At 28.6% G+C, this 21,732-nt stretch overlaps 1 protein-coding gene across 6 annotated transcripts in view; it reads right to left on the bottom strand.

Annotated features, from left to right (window-relative positions):
• LOC142331770 (nonsense-mediated mRNA decay factor SMG9) overlaps nt 1–21,732 on the bottom strand; it is a 73,204-nt gene that overhangs the window by 15,133 nt on the left and 36,339 nt on the right. For 3 of the 6 annotated variants that reach the window (XM_075377853.1, XM_075377859.1, XM_075377857.1), the window contains 4 exons: nt 21,409–21,556; nt 15,685–15,826; nt 10,407–10,527; nt 9,784–9,909 (listed from right to left, as the gene is read on the bottom strand). In XM_075377853.1, coding sequence (XP_075233968.1) covers nt 9,831–9,909; nt 10,407–10,527; nt 15,685–15,826; nt 21,409–21,556 — 490 coding nt within the window. In that variant the 3' untranslated portion in view covers nt 9,784–9,830. Of the gene's footprint in view, nt 1–1,930; nt 2,662–9,382; nt 9,910–10,406; nt 10,528–15,684; nt 15,827–21,408; nt 21,557–21,732 lie in introns of those variants that run through there. The other 3 variants (XM_075377855.1, XM_075377854.1, XM_075377856.1) reach the window with 3 other exon arrangements.

A 21,732-nucleotide genomic window follows, 5' to 3' on the forward strand; every position in this document is an offset into this window, starting at 1 on the left:
TTTTACTAGATCAGTGAGAGCTATTTTATTTCCTGGCCCAGATATTTAAAAAAAAAAAATCAAGTTTTCTCTTTCACTTGTTCTAGTCTAATAACAACAGATTGTCGTCTCGTAACATATTAAACTATTTGCGGGTACATATATCGAACCGCTGTACGTAAACCACAACCGCAGATTGTAATTCTGTTGTACGGCATAATTTAAAGCACTTCCTGATATTAATATACGTCGACTTGAGCGCTTCCAGTACGGGAGATTATATTACTAATTTCTTATGCGTAGTAGCATCTCGTGCAACACAGTTTTCAAAATAAACTGTCGTTACTGTTACGCAAAGTACTATTATTTTAGTTTTTAAATTAAAGGCCAAAGCTACCGATAAAACCGTATTTTCCCACTACTTATTTATTTATATACTTTATCAACTACAAGCGAACGCCCGAATATTACAATCGCTTATAAAAAGAGAAATATTCTATTGTAAGGAAAAGATACTACACAAGAGCGAGATTTGAATCCCGATAAAAAGGAGACATTACCATTTCCTTATGACGGTTGGTTACTTTACCATTGTTATTTTGCTCCGTGGCGGAGCGGTAGCATCTCGGTCTTTCATCCGGAGGTCCCGGGTTCGAATCCCGGTCGGGAATGGCATTTCTCATATGCTACAAAATTCCATTTCCATATCCCACGCACAAGCTTCAAGCTTATCTGGCGATATCATCAATAAAAAAAAAATAAAATAAATTTGTCTCTAATACTGATAGTGAAAGTCATTTAAAATAATACTGTGCATTAATTGTAAAATGTCTTCGGTGATTTTTGATAATACTAAACTTTCCTGATTACTGCTGTCTTATTTTTATAATAAATATAAATACTGCTACAGATCATAATTGCTGATATTTTCTTTTTTTTCTATTTGTCAGCTTATTTAGGTTCCCCAAATCCAAAAAAGTTGGTTGAATTCTATTTAGGGACAAGTTTGTGTTAACATCTATTCTGTTAAATGGCCCTGAAAATATAATTAAACATATAAAATAATTTATGTACATAAGGCGCTGATGTAATTAATTTTTTATGAAATACGATGATGAAGCACAGTAATCTTTTAACTCATGACCACCATTTCAAAATCTGGGCTGTAAGGATAATGTGGCATTTAAATAAAAACTTTGCCAACAAACTTTTGAATATTAATAATAGTGTACCTTAAAAATATATTATAACATATTTATTTATATTAGAATATTTATAATAGTGTAATTAAAAATCTGATATGGACACTACATGACTTTCCCTGTACATCTATTAAATTACATATACACATTTTTACTGCACTTCATTTAAACTTATTTCATTTGAAAGTGAGATATGACCCCAATTCTTTTAATAAAGTGGACAGTTATACAATTGCTAAAATACTGGTTTTTATTAACATCAAATATTTATACAACTATTAATTCAACAATCTTACCTGAAATATTAGATTGTAAAATGTCCCTTGATTGCTCTTTAAATAAATTTTCTACCAAATAATCCAATAATCAAAACTGATTATTGTATACCATAAGGTCAAAATTAATATTTGTAACCAGTATACAGGAGTTCACTAAACGGAATAGTTTAATTATTATTAAGTTTTATTTATACAACATACCAGAAATCTGAAAACACACCAGAAATCTTGTGCATATTACACACATGAAAAAAAATTTCAACAATCATTTTAATTTGAATTCAATGGACAAATGTATTTTATTTTTCTGTCAAATAATTAAATAAGATGATTTTTTAAAAATAAATATACATTTTTTATAAGAATTTGCTAAGAAAATCCAGAAATAATACGATTCTAAATTATAATTTTCAATTAATATTAAATAGTCAGATGTTTCACCAAATCTATTACATACATACATATGTAAAGCCTATTAAATTAAATTTACACATTTTTTAAAAGTACATAAAATTTTACTTCACTAATAAATTCTGATTTTTTCATATTTTTTTTTTATTGTTATTGAATAATTATTTATTGCAAAACGTTTTTACATCACGGGTTAATAATTATTAAATCAATACATTTAAATTAAAAAAATAAAAGTTAAAAAAAATTTAAAAAAACAAAAGGAGGTGAAGTCTAATTCGAACTGATGTGGCCTTCCCTTTACGATCAAAATATTTCATTAATTAAAATTTTAATTTTAATTTCAATTGCAATTAAAATGAAAGGTGCACAACTATTAGTTACAAACACTGCTAAACCCAAAATTTCAACATCCTATGGCTAATCATTTTTGAGTTATGTGAGATACATACGTACGTACAGACGTCATGCCAAAACTAGTCAAAATGGATTCAGGGATGGTCAAAATGGGTATTTCCATTGAATTATGAAAACCAAAATGTTTCAGGATCACAATACTTCCTTTACTTCATACAAGGAAATAAAAAAAGTAGACAAAAGAGGATTGATGATCGCAATGGAATCCATAATTATTACAATGACCTGGATGTGAATCAATAAAATATTTTCCAGGACGCTTAAAAGAGTAATAGTAGTTATAGTAGTAACAAATATTTCAAACTTCAATCAACCTTTCCCAGCACACAAAAAAATTTAACTTACATATTCAAGTTTTAAAAGTTTTCCACATCCTGAAATAGAAATACATATAATTAAAAGACCTGAAATATCTATTGGAAGGAGAGGAATAATATAAAATATTTGTAAGTACTTATTTTTTAACAAATCATTTTATCAAGTTATTTTTTAATTAGAAAATATAAATAAAAAATAAACAGAGTAAAATTAAAGAGTAAAAATCTTCTGCTTTATTAATGTGAAAAGGATTAAATATTAATATCTATATAAATATCAGGAACCTTTGTTAACAGTATTTTTTTTTTTTCAAAATGATTCATTAAATTTACATTCTACTTATGTATGAATATAATCATTTTTGTTTCTGTATGTATAGAAATTTAAATTAAGCACCATTAGACTGTAGTGTTTTTAAGCAGACATTTTAAAAGTTATCTAATAATACTAAAAAATTTATCTGTACTGATATTTTATTATTTATTTAGTTTAACCAAATATGGTTTTTAAGCACAATGTGCTTAAAAACTGTGTACGATATTCTTGAAAAAGTGTAGAATTAGATTATTATCCTGTTTCAGGCTATTCTATTTTATTCATTTTTTTTCAGTTTTTATTTACAGAAAACTTTAACCATGGCCTTGAAAAGGCCCAGAAAAAAATTTTCTGGAGTAGCACCCCACTAATTTTAGCTATGAGTCGTCATTGGTGTTAACCATCAATTTTTACAAAATGGATTGAATTTAATGGTTTTCCTTTTATTAGATTTATAAAGAAAGCTTCTCTGGTGGTCCAATGTGAGTTTTTTCCCCACATAACATATGTGAAAGTTATTTTAAAACAAAGATTTAAGAAAAATAATTGGGAAAATTAGAATAAAAAAATTCCTGATTTCAGAATGCCATCGCACATTTTGATTGTGCTTCTTTTTCCTTTAATTTTATTAAGCATCAGTAAATGAAATAATACATATTTCCACACTTACACAGCCACAGCCTATGAACTACAGTTGTGATCACTTTTCTTAGTTTTATCAAGGTATTTTCTCTTACGTAGCTTAAATAATTTCTGATGGTGTTTGGTCTAATTCAAACACGATAAGAGAGTGGAGGCAAAATCCCTTTTTTCTTTTTAATAATTTCTGGACTGAAGTTATACTTTGTACTAATTAGATTTTTACATTTTATTCGTATGTCACTTTGCGTTATGTATTCAGACAATTACATTCATGGTGAGGAAAAACCTAATTTTTTCTTTTCATCAGTTATAGTTTTGCTTGATATCTTCAAGCTAGATTACTGATTTTTATGAAATTTTATACAATGAGATGGTAAGACACAGTCATCATGTCCCCCGAATCTAAATATTTTTTAAGAGTAGAATAATTTTTTCATAATTCAACCTTTCTTGGGAGGCTTATAATATACTTAGTTGAAATTTTATACTTTTCACTATCAAAGGGATACCATGCCATTATGTGGAAGGAAAGTACAATTTGTCAAAACTTTTTTCAAAAAGCCAAATTTTGAATTATTTTAACCAGTTGCATATATAATTATCTTTTCTTATTCAATAAATCTTCATTTATTGTCCCCTCTTGTTTGATCATACCTATATTTTCAATTTTAATATTCCATTAAAAAATATATTTTGATTAACATCACGATCAAAGAGTTGCATAACCTCATGGCTTCACCATGAATGCTGAGCATGGAATAAGATTTTAATGAAATATTCCTGATTGTGTTAATGTAGCAAGAAATAAGACATTCCATCCAATCATCAGTGAATGTAAAAAAGGTAACGTATTACTGTAATTTTATATCTTTTATCAAAACATATTAAAAATCGTAATTTTAATGTCGATATAAAAATAACAAAAAATTATGAATTGTACATGTTAATGGAGAATGCAATATTTTTACTTTCCAGTTTAGATAATGCTATAGCTCTAGAAAGGAAAGTATTGTAAATAGTCCAATCTGGGCATATGCAGTATTCACTAGATCTTGAAAGTTGACACCTTAGGAACCCAAAAATCAAAAAACCGGATTTAAATTTTCTGGATGTTAATGTTCATATGTACGTGTTATGTGTTTGGTATTGGACTCTAAATCATCTTATACCTCCAGAACTACTGGACCGATTTTGACCAAACTTGGTCAGATTACTTCTATATATGGTGCACTGATGCCATTAAATTTTAAACTTAAAAATGTCAAGGGGATGAGGCTGTAGAGCAAGGTCACCCTCAATTTCTCGAGATTTTGCCTAGTTAAGGTCTTATGCACATTTATGATTACAAAATAACAATATTTGCAAAAAAAACTTTTGCAAAATTGCACTCCAAAATTGTTATATCTCATAACAAATTATTTATCTAAAATTATATTTGTGTTCTGGAGATAAAAAATGGAAACATTGGATAGATGTGTTAAAAAATTCCAACTGAAACATTTTATACATAAAAATGTGAAAGTTGATCTGTTTGTAGCAGCATCATCTGAGAACCAGCTCACAGATTGCTTTCAGATTTTTAGGATAAATTTGTGTTATCTCTGGGAAGGTTTTAAGCTACAGATTGAGGTCCTAATCCCCTCAGAAGTGAATTTGAAAATTAAATATATTCATTAAAAACAAGTACCCTTTTACTTCTTATTATATCTGTTACCATGGCAACAGAAATATAATGAAGTAAAACGGTCTTCTTTTTCTTTAATGAATATCTATCTGTAAAGAACATAGTATTCTAACAACCATGGAGAAAACGAATGTGTTGGGGTCCAATGGGTAAAGCCCCCTGACCACCTAGTTTAGTAATAAATAAAGTGTAATTTTTTGAAGCAATAAAAATTTATTTTACCTTTAAATTTTTTTATTAGTAGTTTTTATGCAACTCTGTGTATCTTTAATATTTGTCATTAAGAAAAATTAAAATTTTTTTGTACAAAATTTTAGGGTTACATACAAAACATATATTCCAAATTTGAATTCAGCAACTTATTAAAATAAGTTTTAAATGTGTTTTAAATGTTTGTTAACTAGACATTTCTCTTCAGTTTGACATATAGAATAACTGCCTGCAACCAAGCATGAACTTTTGTAAATGTCTTATATAATAAATAGTCTAATTAATTTATTGCTTCTGAGCATTTTTCATTTCATTAAACATTTGAATCCTTAAATTTTACGGAAATTCAAAAATTTACAATCCATAAATTATTACTGAAATTTATTGATAAAGGATGCAATAAAAAAGATACGGTATTTTCTTTTGTGTGACTAAACAGGTCGGTAACAATAATTTAGTAATGATAAATGAGACTGTGATTTAATAATGCACACCGGCAACTGCTTTTAATATTACAGACGCTCTAAAAATTCTTAATATAATTATTTAGCAAAAACAAATAAATTTAAAATGGCAAACTCTTTAATTTTAATATGCAGTAGTTTTCTAAATCTCAAACAAATTACTTTAACCACAATTTTTTTTGTAAATGTGGGAGAAAATATATCAATTGATAAACAAAATCAATCATTATGCACCAAGTATTGAAAACAGGAGGATTTACATATTAATAGTTTTAGACAGCTATTTTGAAATAGAAAGCAATTTTTATTTTGGTAAACAATGTTTTGTGATTAGATTGTTGAACTAATTTCATGATTGCTATCACCTTCATCTCAAGAAGTTGACCACAGTCATGAAATTAGATTCTGCATTGTGACACAATTGTATTCTACATTCTATTGACTGCAATCACAGATTCATTATCAAAATATTATTTTAATACAGAAATACATGATTTTTGATATAATAGTAGATCTTACAATTAAATAATATGTTATTGGTAAATATTTTAATTTCTAATCAGTTTCAAAAAGAAGTTTGAGGTTCTTAATTTCAATCATTCCTTTTCATTCCTTGTATGAAGTAAAGGAAGTATTGTGATCATGAAAATTTTTGGTTTTCAGATTTCAACAGAAATATCCATTTTTGACCATCCCTGAATCCATTTTCACTAGTTTTGACGGGACATCTGTACACATGTATGTATCTCTCATAACTCAACAATGATTAGCAGTAGATATTGAAATTTTGGAATTAGGACTGCTATAATATCTAGTTGTGCACCTCCCCTTTTGATTGCAATCGACTGAACCAAAAGTGTCCAAAAAAAGCCCAAAATCTAAAAAATTTGGATTTTGGAATTTTTCTTAATTGCAATAATAAGCACACATTGAGAGATTTTCGACAACATATCATAAGTGGTACTTATTTTCATTGGTTTCAGGATTACAGCCAATGAAATTTTAATTAATGAAATATTTGGATCTTACAAAGACACATCAGTTTGAATAAGGACTTCATCTCCTTTTTCTTGTTTTTTAATTTAAATATATTGATTTATTAATAATTATTAACCTCAGATAGTAAAAAAAATTTACGATAAATAATAATTCAATAATTGTTTACGCCAACGCGTAAAGTTGTTTTATTCAAATAAAGTCAAGGTTATGGTCGAGTCTTGTAGTTTACAGGCTTGGTAAATTTATTTTGCATTTTTGTAAGGCTTATCTACGTGTATTTTTAAATAGGTTGTTTGGGTTTGTTTTCGATATCAATTTCTCTAAGTCTCCAGTTTGACTCGCTGATTGCATCATCATATTGGTGTCAACGTATTTCATATCTCGCATTGTTTATTGTTGTTTGGTCTTAATGTATATATTATTCTTAAGTGTTTTTTATTCTCAACCAATTTCAATATTATCATAGTTCCCAGAAGTCTATTTCTCTTTGTCTGCCCTGATGTCATTTCTTCAACTTGCGTATTCAGAAATTTATTTTATCAGGCTTATGTAATTCTTTAGTGGTCTGCTTGCTTGTAAATTATTTTTGTTATGTCTTCGTTCCCGAATTCCACACGTTTTTCCCTAATCATTCTCATACTAACACTAGGACATTACTCTTGTTGTCAATACACACTCACACACACACTCTTCTGTCCATTGCTTTGTTCGCTTCCCCTACTTCTCACCACGCCAGCTTTGGTCATTCTAGTCCTGACTTTCACGTTGTGCGGATCCTGGTCCTCCATCATTTGGAGGACCAGGCTTCAATGTTCTCTCTCTCTCTCTCTCTCTCTCTCGTATAATGTTAATACTTTCGTCGTCTTCATACTCTTATAAACGTTGTGGTATTTCTCTGTCGAAATATTCTCTAGTTCTACTCGTCAGTGTTGCGTGATTTCACCGATCTCTATGTTTTGTTTTGCCTCGTCTCTTTGTTAAGTTAATCTTCCAATTCAGTATATTACATCCCTGTGAAATGTGTGCCAATCACTACAAACTCCCAATTCTATCGACGCCGAATCTTCTCCAGCTGCTTACTACAATTTTCATTGATGCAGAATCTCTCCAAACTCGTTGCTACATATTTGAGACGCCATGTCCTGTTTAACCTCTAAACCACGTCTCACTCCTGTATTCCTGATACACTGCGGACTACGCCCAGGATTACTGTATGTATTCATTTACCTTCATTCACGAGTTCGTCTCTTACTAATATTTGTGAGCTACAGGCAAGTTCAATTTTCATTATTTATTATGTTAATCAGTTATTTTATCAGTAAAATTTGTGAAACTTTCAGTTAATCGTACATTACGCATTTCAATCTCAAGTTTGGTTTAAAAAACCATTTATTCACTTAAGTGCAGTTACGACAGATGGCTTAATTAAGGTTATGTTATTATGTCATGTGCAACATATTTTATGTACTTACTTATTATATTTTGTTTTTATTGTACTTGACTCTATCATTCAATTTAATGTAATTTGTTAATTTCAGAGATTAATTATTATCTACTCATGAACTGAATTCATATTACTTCTCTTAAATTAAGCTAAAGAAAATAATTCCTGATGTGGAGTTACGTTTTTGGACTTTGTAATTTTATATTTTCAAGAAAGCTTTTATTTACCAAAATGAACTCTATTTATATGTTTACTTATTTCAATTTGATTATTGTAATTAACTCTTTCTACACTAAACTAGAATTACATGTTTTAATTATTTAATGTTAAGTATGATGATGTTCATAATTCAGAAAAGGCCAGTGCCAATAATAAGATTTACTGTGGTTTATTTTTCTAAGTTAATGACATTTGTTCATTGCTAATTTTTCAATATTACAGCATATGTCAGTAATGCAATAGTTTTCCAGTCATACTATGTTTATTGATGTTATGTTTTTCTAAGTATATAATTGTAAATAAGGTTTTTTATGTTATCTTGTTTTTCAGGCTTTGTTAAATTGTAGATTTTCAAAATGTGTATTTGAAAAATGTATATTCATGTATTTTCTCATTTAATATCATTATTCATATGTTGATTCAGCTGATATTTCTTATATAGAATTAAGTTATGTTTATTTCATAATTTCTTTTAATTTTTTAGGGTTATGATTTAACATAAGTTCAGTTGTTTTCTTTCTAATTAAAGTCCAATTTCTTTTGGCAAATACAAGCTGTGTGTTCTTTTAATTTTGTTAACTTTACCCAACAATAATAATAAAAAAAATACGAAAAAATATCAATGTTAAATGAAAAAAAATTTTATGTACATTTAAAAAAAAAAATGTGTAAATGTATTAATAGATGTAGTTCATGTGGTGTTCACATCAGATTTTTTTGTTTGTTTGTTCAAACCTTATTCTTTACCAAATATGGTGATTTTGACAGTTCATTTTTTTATATTATAGAGAAAGTTCATCCAGAGATCCTAAACCTCATTTATTTCAGATTACATTAATGAAAAAATTTTCAAATTAAAATTAACATACCTAGCATATAAAATTATTATAATGTAATGACACATAATATAGCTTGTTACAATCCTGATATTCAAAATATTTTCACATCACACTTGAAAAAAAGAATTGGTAAACTAAACTAGTTAAATGTACTTCTGATTACTTTCAAATTTAATTTCTCCTTCAGCTTCATAGTTCTCATTCCTAGTTTGGCCAAAATACATCACTGTCAATTAATATTTTAATTTTTTGTTCAAGGACTGTTACACAGTCCTGACTTTCTAAAACGTATACCAAAAAATAATTACAATTAAAATTTATTTATATGTAAAATAAATACAATATAAAACTAACACATTTACCTATATAACTATACACATTTTATATTTATGGGTAGTAATAAGAACAATTATGGCATTAAGCGACTATACTCATGGAAAAATGAACTCTTCTTAACACTTTCCCAAATCTTTGACGCATAGTGCAACCTGTAAAAATAATCTTTGATTAGTTTATTATTTTTTTTCAAAAAAGAACAAAAGAGTACCTCCTAAGGAAGTTCTCAATCAATGTGAGTTCACTGTAGCTTTCCTTCAAATTATGTATATACTGCAGCCACACCTTTATAATTTAATGTGCTACATAATTTTTCAAATATAAATAAATTACAAACTTTACAAGTGCATTTCCCATTAAAGAATTCATTGTTGAACTCCAAAGGGGTTTTATTTTGTAGATTTATCACGGTTACTTTGAATTATAGGTTTGCTTCAAATATTTATAAAGAGTAATTATATGTAAGTGCTAATAAATAAAAGAGGTGTAGCATCAATATTTTGTTAGCACAGCAAAAAAAAACTACTAATTTCATAAAGACTCATAACTGTTAATCAACGTCAATAATGACAATCATACATTTTTTTAGTAATATTTAAAAATAATAAAAGGACAAAAAATTATATTAAAAACAAAAAAAAACACTAACCAGTTTTTTTCAGTCAGTGTATTGTGAGTCAATGGACTGATAGTTGCACCATGTAATTGGTGTCTCAATTTGTTAATTAATTCATTATACCCTGGATGACCTTTAAAATGACCGGGAACATCTGAAAAATAAAGTATTACTAACAATAATTAACTAAAAATACAATAAAAATATTTTGTTTACTGAAATTTAATTTTTATATGAATGCATATAAAATTGTTTATACATATTTCACCGGAAAAGTTTGACTCAAGCTTGTTTGAAAATTAATTTTAGTGTTATTTTTTATCACTTGATTACATTGTTAATTCAGTAAACTATTACACTTTTTGAAAATCTAATGTACAAGGTGTCCAAAAAAGAATATCAGGTTTACAGCTATTTAATATCTCTAAATTTTGACTTACAGTAATGAATCAAAATAAAAAAATAGTTGATGTTTACAGTGTAATTTCCTACAAGTGTTCCTAATGAGCATCTTTCATCACGCAGTACACATCCAACCAATAACAAAGTTTACCCCTTACTTCCTTCAACTGGCACATAATGGAAGCAACAGCTGCTTCAATTCTGTATCTCAAACCAGGTACACCATATATAGCAGAGGTGACAAAATCCCTTACATAGACAAAATTCCTTACAAAACCCCAGGAAGAAATCACATGGAATCAGATCTGGTGACCTTGAAGACGACTGCAAAAAAGCTCCGTCATCAGGCCCACACCAAACAATGCTATAATGACTAAAATCATTTCTCCTCGGTTAAGGAAATCATCATTCAACTTATCCCATACAGAGTAAAGTCAGTGAGAAGAAGCACAAATAAAGATTTGTTGCCAAATAAAATTCTTTCGTCTACCTCCAGGTACAGATGTTACTGTATTAACTTTTCCATAAGACCTAATGTTGACTCATCGTATAATACAATACGATCAAGTAAGTCATCTCTTCACGTTGAACACTTTGATTGCAAAGTGATCCACATCTTAGTCAGTCGGTTAAAAAGGTTGTAATAGATGTCAATGGTGTGGATTAATATGTAAACATTTCCTTAAAACATTCTACACTGTCATCATTAGTGCAGCAAGCCTTTCTAACATATTTTTACAGAAAAGACTCCCTGACACGTTTAACATTTCTTCAAATTCATTCAGTATCCTGTACTGTTCCCTTTATACAAACATCCAGTTGCTTCAAACTGATTATGCCATCGACAAATATTATTGCCAATCAGAAGATTAAATTAAACTTTCTACAGAACATCGATTGAACTGCAACATCAAATTCACATTTAGCAAACTGTAAAACACAGAAAGAGGCTATCTGTTCAGAAAGCTGTCATCTTTGCTGTCACATAGAAAGACTGGGAATCAATCTAAGGCCAAGCGTGCGACTAAAACTGTCCTTTTTGCATCTTGATTCTGGCCTTAAATCATAGCTGAACACCTCATCCAAGAGACATTATATTGAATTAAAACCCCAATATCATACACATGGTACAATACATAGTTTGTAATTGAAATTAATTATTCTGTTTATTGCTCATTCTTTGTTTGACCCACTATTACCATAAATGCGAAATAACTGTTTTGATTAAACAAATATGCTATTTTAAATATCTTCGTTTAACAAAGCTTCTTTCCAATAAAATGAACACTAAAAATTAAAATGTCCATTTAAATGCATGTAAATTAAAGAAAACTAAGGATCTAGAACACAAATAATCCCATTATTTGATTATAATGCAAAAAATTTGCTTAATATTTTATATATTAACTTTTAGAATCTATATTATTTTTATTATTAATAGGAAAAGATACACAAAAAATAATATATGTAAAGATAAAAATTTGCATCCTGTAGAGAAATCACCCACACATGGGTCTTGCTTAAAAAATAAATAAACTTGTTAAAGAAAAAATACAGTTATTATATTATCATCATAGTTTTATATTAATAATAATAATAATTTACTTGGTCAAGCATGGAGTGCTTTTCGCACACTACAAAAATTCACAATCATCAATCAAATTAATTGTTATTTTATACATTCCCTAATGTATTATTCTTTTTTTATAATCCTTTCTTGAAACATTTATCAAACATTTAATTGCTTATAAACTGATGTAAATCTCATTACTTTTCGAGAATAATTTGTACACGATTCACTGTATTATCTACATATAAACAAAATAGATTTCTTTTTTATTTATTTTTTTACAGTAATTATTAATAAAGCAATAAATACATAGCCTGAAAAGTACAGAAATTTACTGAAATGAATTTCTTGATATAGATTCATTTAGTACACTCAGCTTTTCATTACCATATTTAGCATATTTATTTAAATTAAATCTTTTGTAGTCCATGTCACTTCTGTATGTAAAATCTAGCTAATTATATAATATAAAACTTATTCAGCCACTACACAAAGTTCAGAATTAAAGAACATTCTTACACCCCTTTTTTTCATTAAAGCACTTTTAGGCATAAGCCCATCTTCAGTAATAATTTTTTTTTATAAATTTTACTTTTTTACATTTACACAATAAATAACATAATACGTTAAAATTTACAGAACAAATATTTATTCAATCAATAAAAAAAATTTTTTTTTTTTTTTTTTTTTAAGTTTAATACATTACAATATTAAAATTCCTTTAACATGCTATCTATATGTTAATACAGTACTGAACTGATTATCTAATTTATTTAAAATTCCTTATCAATTTATTAGAAACTTAAATAAATAGTATTTATAAGAATGTCCCTATCAAATTCTGTTTGCAGATTCATTAGGCGGAATTTACATTTATAAAAATATAAATTTTTTTTTAATTTCAATTACAAATTTTAGAATGTTTTTAAATTAGAAAAAAAAAAATGTATTAACGTATTATGATATCTAGTGTGTAAATGTAAAAAAGTAAAATTTATAAAAAAATAACATTACTGAAGATGGGCTTATGCCTGAAAGTGCTTTGATGAAAAAAAGGTAAGGTAAGAATGTTCTTTAACTCTGTACTATTTTGTGGAGCGGCTGAATTAGTTTTATAAGGTCTCATGGGTTATACGACCACCACTATAAATACATAAAATAAAATATAAATGGACTAATTTAAGAATAAATTAATCTTGCTCAAGTTAAAATTATAAATATAATCTAACCAAACTTAACCTATGCTCGCTTCGTTCACTAACCTTCACTAGCGAGCAAAGCCAGCATTGGTTAAGTTTGGTTAGATTGTATTAATAATTTCGGGTCTAATGGATTATACAACCACCACTTGCACTTTATTTAATTAATATCAAAATTACAAATAGAATCTACCGAAACTTAACCAACGCTCGCTTCCCTCGCTAGTCAAGGTTAGCAAGCGAAGCAAGCATAGACTAAACATAAACATGTGGACATACATTATCATGCAGCAAAACAACACTGTCAGTCAGCTACCCATGTCGATTTTTAATGGCACGCTGTAACTTAACATAGAATTTTACAGTAGGCTTCTGAATTTATAGTCATTCCACATGGCATGATACCATCAGCAGTATGCCAAACCGATTTCCAAAAGACCTTGGCCATCAGTTTGTGTCCAAATGGCCATGGCTTAACCTTTGTTGGTCTGGTTGATGATTGAGGATGATGCCATTCACTTGACTGCTGTTTTTTCTCTGACGTGTAATACAAAATCCATGTTTCATCGCTGATAACAGTTGAATTAAGGAACTCATCACCTGTTTCTGTTTGGTGATCTGATCAGCAGATCCCATTTGGATTTTTTTGTGATGTTCCATTACAATGTGTGGCACCCAACATGCACAAACTTTTCTTAAGCCTAAATGGTCATGAACAATGCAACCAATAATAGCTCTTGAAACATCAGGAAAAAGAAGGAACAGGTCAGAAAACATTCAGCGACAATCTTTTCTGATTTCATCATTGACGCGTTTCAACGACCTTGTGATCAAGGGGCTCCTTGAATGTTCATCGTTTCACACTATTCTGGAACGTTTCGTTCATTCATTACATTATCACCATACATAGCAACCAACTGCCTATGAATTACAGCTGGCTTAACGTTTTGATGGTTTAAAAAACGTAACCACAATGTAATCCAAGATACTACAACGTGACAACTTACAGACAACAATGCAGTGTGTACATTACTACCATGGCTGTGAATGACAGGTTCACCAACCTTAAGGAGAGAAATTTCTCAGCAGTCTTTATTTTAGAGATATCCCTCATATAATTATAAAGTAAAAGTAAAATATAATTGTGTAATCAATACAAATAATTTATAAAGAAAATTTATTTATTATAAAGCTATTCCCTTTAAGTTCACGCAAACCAAATAGTCCTCACAAAAAAAAAAGCGGCTTCAATGTAATTACGAATGTACTGCACAGTAACAAAATATAAATGATTCTGATGCATTAACATAAGATACTAAGTCAACAGTAACATGCTGACCTACACCAGTAGATATAAAAAAGTGGCTGTACTACCACGCATATGTGCATGTCAGCAGGTTGCATTAAGTGCTCAGCACCACATTCCACTCAGCAAGTTAGAATGGTTTAAATTCTCAGCAAGTTAGAATGGTTTAAATTCTAACTTGTTTTTCTGCCCAAAAATTAGAATTTATCTTTGAAAGTTTCCAGATATCTTTATAAAAAAGATTATAAATACACAGTACTATTTCTAAAGTTTTTAGATAAGTGGTGTATTAACAAATGAAATCTTAATACAATCCTAAATCTTTAGATTTCTACTGTAAACAAACAATATTTAGGAAAAAATAAATGTTTGTTGTAAATTTTAGAATTAATCAAATTTCTACAAATGGTCTAGTTGAAAAACACTTGTTTCAAATGGTATATAAATTATTTAAATTTGGTTTACTTGACATTTAAAGAATAAAATAGGATTTATACAACATTTTACTAAGTTGTATTTTTTTGCACTCTGACTGCAAAAGTTAAAAACATAAAAACAGACACGTTTCTAAAAGATTATAAAAACATTAGATTTTTAAAAATAATTTTCAGATGGATTATAGCCAAGCATGGTTGGTGAGAATAACATATGTTCAAATAAGCACCTTGGCTTTCCTAAAGCCGAGGTGCTTTAGGAAAGCACCAAAGTGTGCAAAGGTATGGAACTATTTCAATTCTCTAAATTTTTCATAATTTTTTAGTATTAAAATTACCTGTTCTTGTAATATGTAATATAAAGAATTAGTTGGGTGTAACATCATAATTAATTACCTACCTTCTTGCATAACATCAGGTAATAGAAATAAGTTTAGACTGTCCACATTGAACGATAAAGATTCTAATACATTTGCATTAGATATTCCAAGACCAGTTTGGATGTGTAATCTTGATCTAGCAAATATGTTGTTGTATGCACACTAAAAGAAAAATACAAAAAAAAATTTATAATACATAAAAATATTTTAATTCTACAGACTATAAAATATACATAATGACCTCACAAGCGGTGCAATTTTTCATTACAAACAGCAAATATACAATACAAAATATGAGTTGCATTTATAATTTTTACTCATCTGACACAATGTTTAAAACTTTACTTTATAAAAAATTTTTTTCAGAGTATGTAGTATTGAAAAATTTGTTTAAATAATAAATTTTAAATGAAATTTACATGATCCAAAAAAAAATCGGCTTCAAGGAGTCATTTATTCCATAGAAATAAGATGACAGTTGACTCTCATGTCATCACATGGATTAAAAATACTAAGCATCATGACCAGTTTTCAGTTTTATTTTTAAAAACACTTTAACATAAGATGAATCATTATAATATATATGTGTAGGGTCATCATAAAAACCCTTTGGGTTGGTCTAGTGGGGAACTCGTCATAGTAAATCAGTCGATTTCAAAGCCGAGAGTAATGATTGACCAATTTTTTTATTTTTATTTTTCTGTTTAGCCTTCAGAACCACTGTAAGGTATTACTTCAGAGGATGATATATGAATGTAAATAAATTGTGGTTTTGTACAACGTCATGTTGAAGAAATTGACCTGAAACCATATAAGATTACACACTTCATTTACATTCAAACATATCGTCCTCATTCATCCTCTGAAGTAATACCTCATGGTGGTTCTGGAGGCTAAACAGAAAAAGAGGGTTCAACATAAAAAAAAAAAAAAAATGGTGGATAAAGACACAAATTAATAGATTCATATTCACATGTGCTGTGTTCCACGCTTTTTCAAAAAATAAATGGTTCCACGCTTTTTCAAAAATTAAATGTTGATTTTCAGATCCTTATATTTGTAAACTTTGTCTATAACTCATTTATTAAGAGATTCATCCATAAAAACAACATCATTTACAAATGATCAGTTATCACTAATTTTGTCTAAAACTTCAACAATGAATGGGAAACATTTTTCTGTGCAAAAAGGTTTCATTTCTTGCAGTAGCTGAATTTTATATGGGTACAATTGCAACCTTTTATTATGAACGATTGTTTTTTTGAAATTGTCAAGGCTTTAATGAGTGACTTCAGATTTGTTTTAACACTTTTTTCTGACCACAACGACGCTTATCTATCTTTTTTTTAGAACAGATCTGATTCCTTCAAACTGATCGAACCAACATTGTATATTGTTTTCATGTCGTGGTGTAATGTACGTCAAAGTAAAATTACTGACTTCAGTTTGGCATGCTACAAAACACACTTTGTTCTTTGTTAACTAAGTTTAAAGAAAAAGCAAACATCAACAATTATACAACAATAAAGGCTGATCTAAAGTTAAAAATAGCTGCAACAAAACCTTTTGGTTGGATGCTTTCAGTGCCAGCAACATAATCTCTCACAATGTTCCTAATGCTCTGATCTAAACTACTGACACCTCACCATTTCTTTTATGATGACTGCATATATATCTGTATCTATAAAATAAAATGTCCTAACTGACTCTATAATCAACACCGAACAAAATATTTTTCTTATAATATAAGTGCACACTCAGAAAGAATTGTTTTAAATTCAGAATTAAAAGGTTAAAATGGGGTAACAATAGATTTTCCTTTTCCTTTTTTAAATTTCTTGAAAACAAACAAAAATATCAACTTGATTTTTTGTTGGTGTCATCTTCTTGTGAATGTCTAAAAACAAATCTCTAAATTTTTCAAAATTCAATCTTGACAGTGTTGAAGGAAGGTATAAAAATTTTGAAAAATGATTGAAAATCTTCCCCATTTCAAACTCTACTAAACAAGATATTCTATCAATTTGGGCTTGCAAATACTCTTCAAATATCTAAAAGCTATTTTGGGGTTTTTTCATTTCAATTTTTTAAGGGGTGTAACAGTGTATGGCTCAACCTACACAGCCACTGACACTGCCACTGTTATTGAATGTATGATACGACTGGCTGCAACTGCCTCTGGTTACTTGATTAAAAAATATAAGATAAAAAAAAGAAGAGAAACTAAGTATGGCCCCTCCTAATAGTGTGTCAGATAACTCTAAGAATCAGGCAAAATACATTTTTACCTATATGAAGGATGGGTAACCAATTATAACAACTATTTTTAAGATGAAGGCTGACTATTTCGAAACCTGCATTCTTCACATCACTCAGTTACAGGACCTGACCAAACTGTTGCTATCAAGAAATTACAATATAATAACTGAACAAGATTTAATTTTTATTTATCATTATTATTCTCACAAGCATGAGTTTAATGAACACTGGAGGGAGCTAGCAACTAGTCAGTCTTTCTGACTAAACATGAAGGACAATTGAAGCAAGCCCTACTGGCTGGTATATCAAAGATAAAAGTATAAAAACCATTTACCACCAAGAGTACAGAATTCAATAATTCTTCTTACCTTATGCTTATTATTTTTTTAATAGCACTTTTGAGGTTTTGCTCATCAGTTAAACTTTTTTTTTCTCAATTCACACATTAAAATTATAAAATATAAAAATATATAGTCAAAATATTAAAAATATAAAATTAAAAAAAATTTTTTAAATTTATGTGGCTAGCCACACATACAAGGTATGTTCAAAAAGTAATGAGAATTTTGAAATTTCACGGGTTGTATTAGTTCGATTCTAGGGATTTTTTGTTGTTGTATTAACAAAGTCTGAAAAGTACCAGTACATTGTTAGCCAAATTGGATGTTTAGTTTGTTGTCAGCTGTCAAAAGGTAACATGTATTTTGGTTGATCGATGATTTTTTTTACTTTTATATATAATGGATCAGAGAATTTGTATTAAATTTTGCTTTAAGAATGGAATAAAGTGTAGCAATGTTTTAAAAATGTTAAATATTGCTTTTGATAAGTCTGCTATAAGTAAAGCAAGGGTTTACTAGTGGTATATGCATTTCCAAGAAGATCGTGAAGATACTGAAGATGACGAGTGCCCTTGACACCCCAGCACATCAACAATCGATGAAAACGTGGAAAAAGTTAGAGAAATGATAATGAATGATCACCAAATCATAAGTAGAGAAGTCACTAATGATGCTGGGAAATGAATTGGCTCATGCCATGAAATTTTTTTGGGATGTTTTGGGTATGAAATGTGTGACAGCAAAATATGTTCCAAAATTGTTTTCAATTTCAAACAAAAACAGCGGCAAATGGAAGTTGCTCAGAAGTCACTAAATGAAGTTAACAATGACGCAGAACTACTGAAATGTATCATAACTGAAGATGAAACATGGGTTTACGGATACGATGTTAAAACTAAGGCTCAATTGTCCCAGTGGAGGCATTCTGGATCACGAAGACCAAAAAAACTCTACAAGTACACTCGATTGTGAAGGTTATGCTCACCATGTTCTTTGATTTTAATGGCATAGTGCATCATGAGTTCTTCCCACAAGGTCATATGATCAATAAGGAGTATTATGTACAAGTTCAACACCGTTTAAGGGAAGCAAATGTAGACAAATAAAATTCTTTCCAAAAAAACAAAAATTCTCGTTACTTTTTTAACACCTCATACAGTACTGTACTGTACTGTTATTTGTATTTATTTAAATTATATAATCACGCTGTTGTCTCAGGCAGTTTTGATAAAGTCATTATCAAATTCTGTCTGTACATTAATCAAATTAAACTTCTGTCCATATTTGTATACATAATATTTTTCTTTAATTTTTTTATTATTATCACACCCTTTTACTATTTCTACTATATTTAGATTTGCACCCAAATCAGTGATTGAATGTTTATTGATTATTAAATGATTTGTAAGATTAGAGAACCTTAACTTGTTGTTTTTATAAGATCTAAAATGTTCTGCAAACCTTGCCCTAAATGATCTACTAGATTTCCCGATATAAATTTTGTTATAATCATTCCACGTTATTTTATGGATACCACACAAATTATTAGGATCATTATCATCATTATGCAGTTTTAAATGTTTTATATGATTTTAAGGTCTATAAGCTATATTTTTTAACATCGTAAACATTAACAAAGTTTTCAATAATGTTGTTAGACTTGTTAGTGCTTATATAAATATATTATTTATTTCAGCAACTATAATAAACTGTTCTTAAATATGATATTCTTGTGCCATTCATTTTTTTTTTTTTTGGTTTTTATTTCTGTTTTAAATAATGAATTTTTGTAATTGCATTTTAAAAATAAAATGTTTTTAATCACGCTTGGATGAGACCCAGTGCCAGTGTTACCAATAATATCATTAGCATTCATACACTTTCTTTTTTGTCAACAGTTTCTTTTTTTTTGTCAACAAATAACATTGAGAACACTAACATAATAGGCATACATATTTTAGAAACAGGTTATACATTAATTGGAAACAAACTTCAGAAAATAGCAGAAATTTCTCTGTGCTCTCTCTGAACAAAAACTTACTTACATGACATTATTAAAAGTTTATATTATTAGTAAAAGTATAGGATGTACAAGAAAGAATATCAGGATTTTAAAGCTATTTATTATCTCTTAAGTTTAAATTACAATAACGAATCACAAACTGAAAAGGTAAGTCTTACAGTTTTCCCATAAATGTGCATCACTTGTCACACAGCAAACATCCAACAGATAAGAGAGTTCATTCCATATTTTAATTGGAACGAGTGATGCAATGGAAGTGACAGAGCTACCTCAGACCTGTGTCACAAATTGGGTAGAATTGAAGATAGCAGAGACACTTACAAAAGATCCTTTATAAAAATTTAAAGGAAAAAATCACATGGGGGTCAGATCAGGTGACCTAGGAGGCTACTCCAAACACACTCTGCCACTGGTCTATGCCGACTGATTTCTATAGAACGCATGTTGAACTGAAATTATAGATTTACCTTTAGCTAACCATAAACACAGAAGGCTCTCTATTCAGATATAGTCACATTTGCTATCGAGCAGAAAAACTGGGAACCAATCTACAGCTATGTGTTCAACTAAAAATGTATTTTTTGCTCTTTGACTCTAGCCTTAAATTAACAAGGTACACCTCATCTAACAACAGATATAACAAACTAAAATTTCTATATTCTTTTTTGTTGATTCATAGTTTAAAAATATTAAAGAACATTTTTTTTTTAAAAAACATTTTTAACTATTTTTAAATTTTTTATTTTTAAAATTTTTTTGCTATAATCATTTAACTAAGTTTTATGCTGGACATTATTAAAATTTTGGTATTTTTCATAATCAGATCTTCAAGAATTTACATTAATTTTTCCAAAGTTTTATTAATAAAATATGTATATAGAGTGTTTGTAAAAGATTACCCATATATTTTCATGCATTTCATCATTCCCAGTATGGCCTCAGAGAAATTTCTTAAGTTTAATTTAATTAAAAATTATACCTTATTAAGGAAGCAAGTGTGAAAAGTAGGAAACAAAATTTTATGAATAACTGAATACCATCTGATGAAACAAATAAAATTATTGATAAGACAAATAATTTGAATGCTAACGAAATAAAGACACATAGCTTTTTATTATTACCTGCATTAACTCAATACGATCTCTGGTAAAATCAGAAGGCTGGGCATAGGACTGTATAAACAGTACATGTGGAAAATATTCAACCAATTCTTCATCTTGTGATGTTGTTGGTGTAGGAGGTTTAAGCATCTCTGCAGATTGTAAAAATCTGTTAAAATAAATATTATACATAACACATAGTTTTAAACACATAAATTCTTTATTTAAGAGAAATCACATTATTAAAAAAAAGTACCATTATATAATTACAAACATTTTTTCTCCCAATTTACTGAATATGATTTAATTATAAAATCAAAACCCCCAAATACAGTAGGATTTTCA

Source organism: Lycorma delicatula, chromosome 10 (genome assembly GCF_047948215.1).
Source record: "Lycorma delicatula isolate Av1 chromosome 10, ASM4794821v1, whole genome shotgun sequence".
Taxonomy (NCBI): domain Eukaryota; kingdom Metazoa; phylum Arthropoda; class Insecta; order Hemiptera; family Fulgoridae; genus Lycorma; species Lycorma delicatula.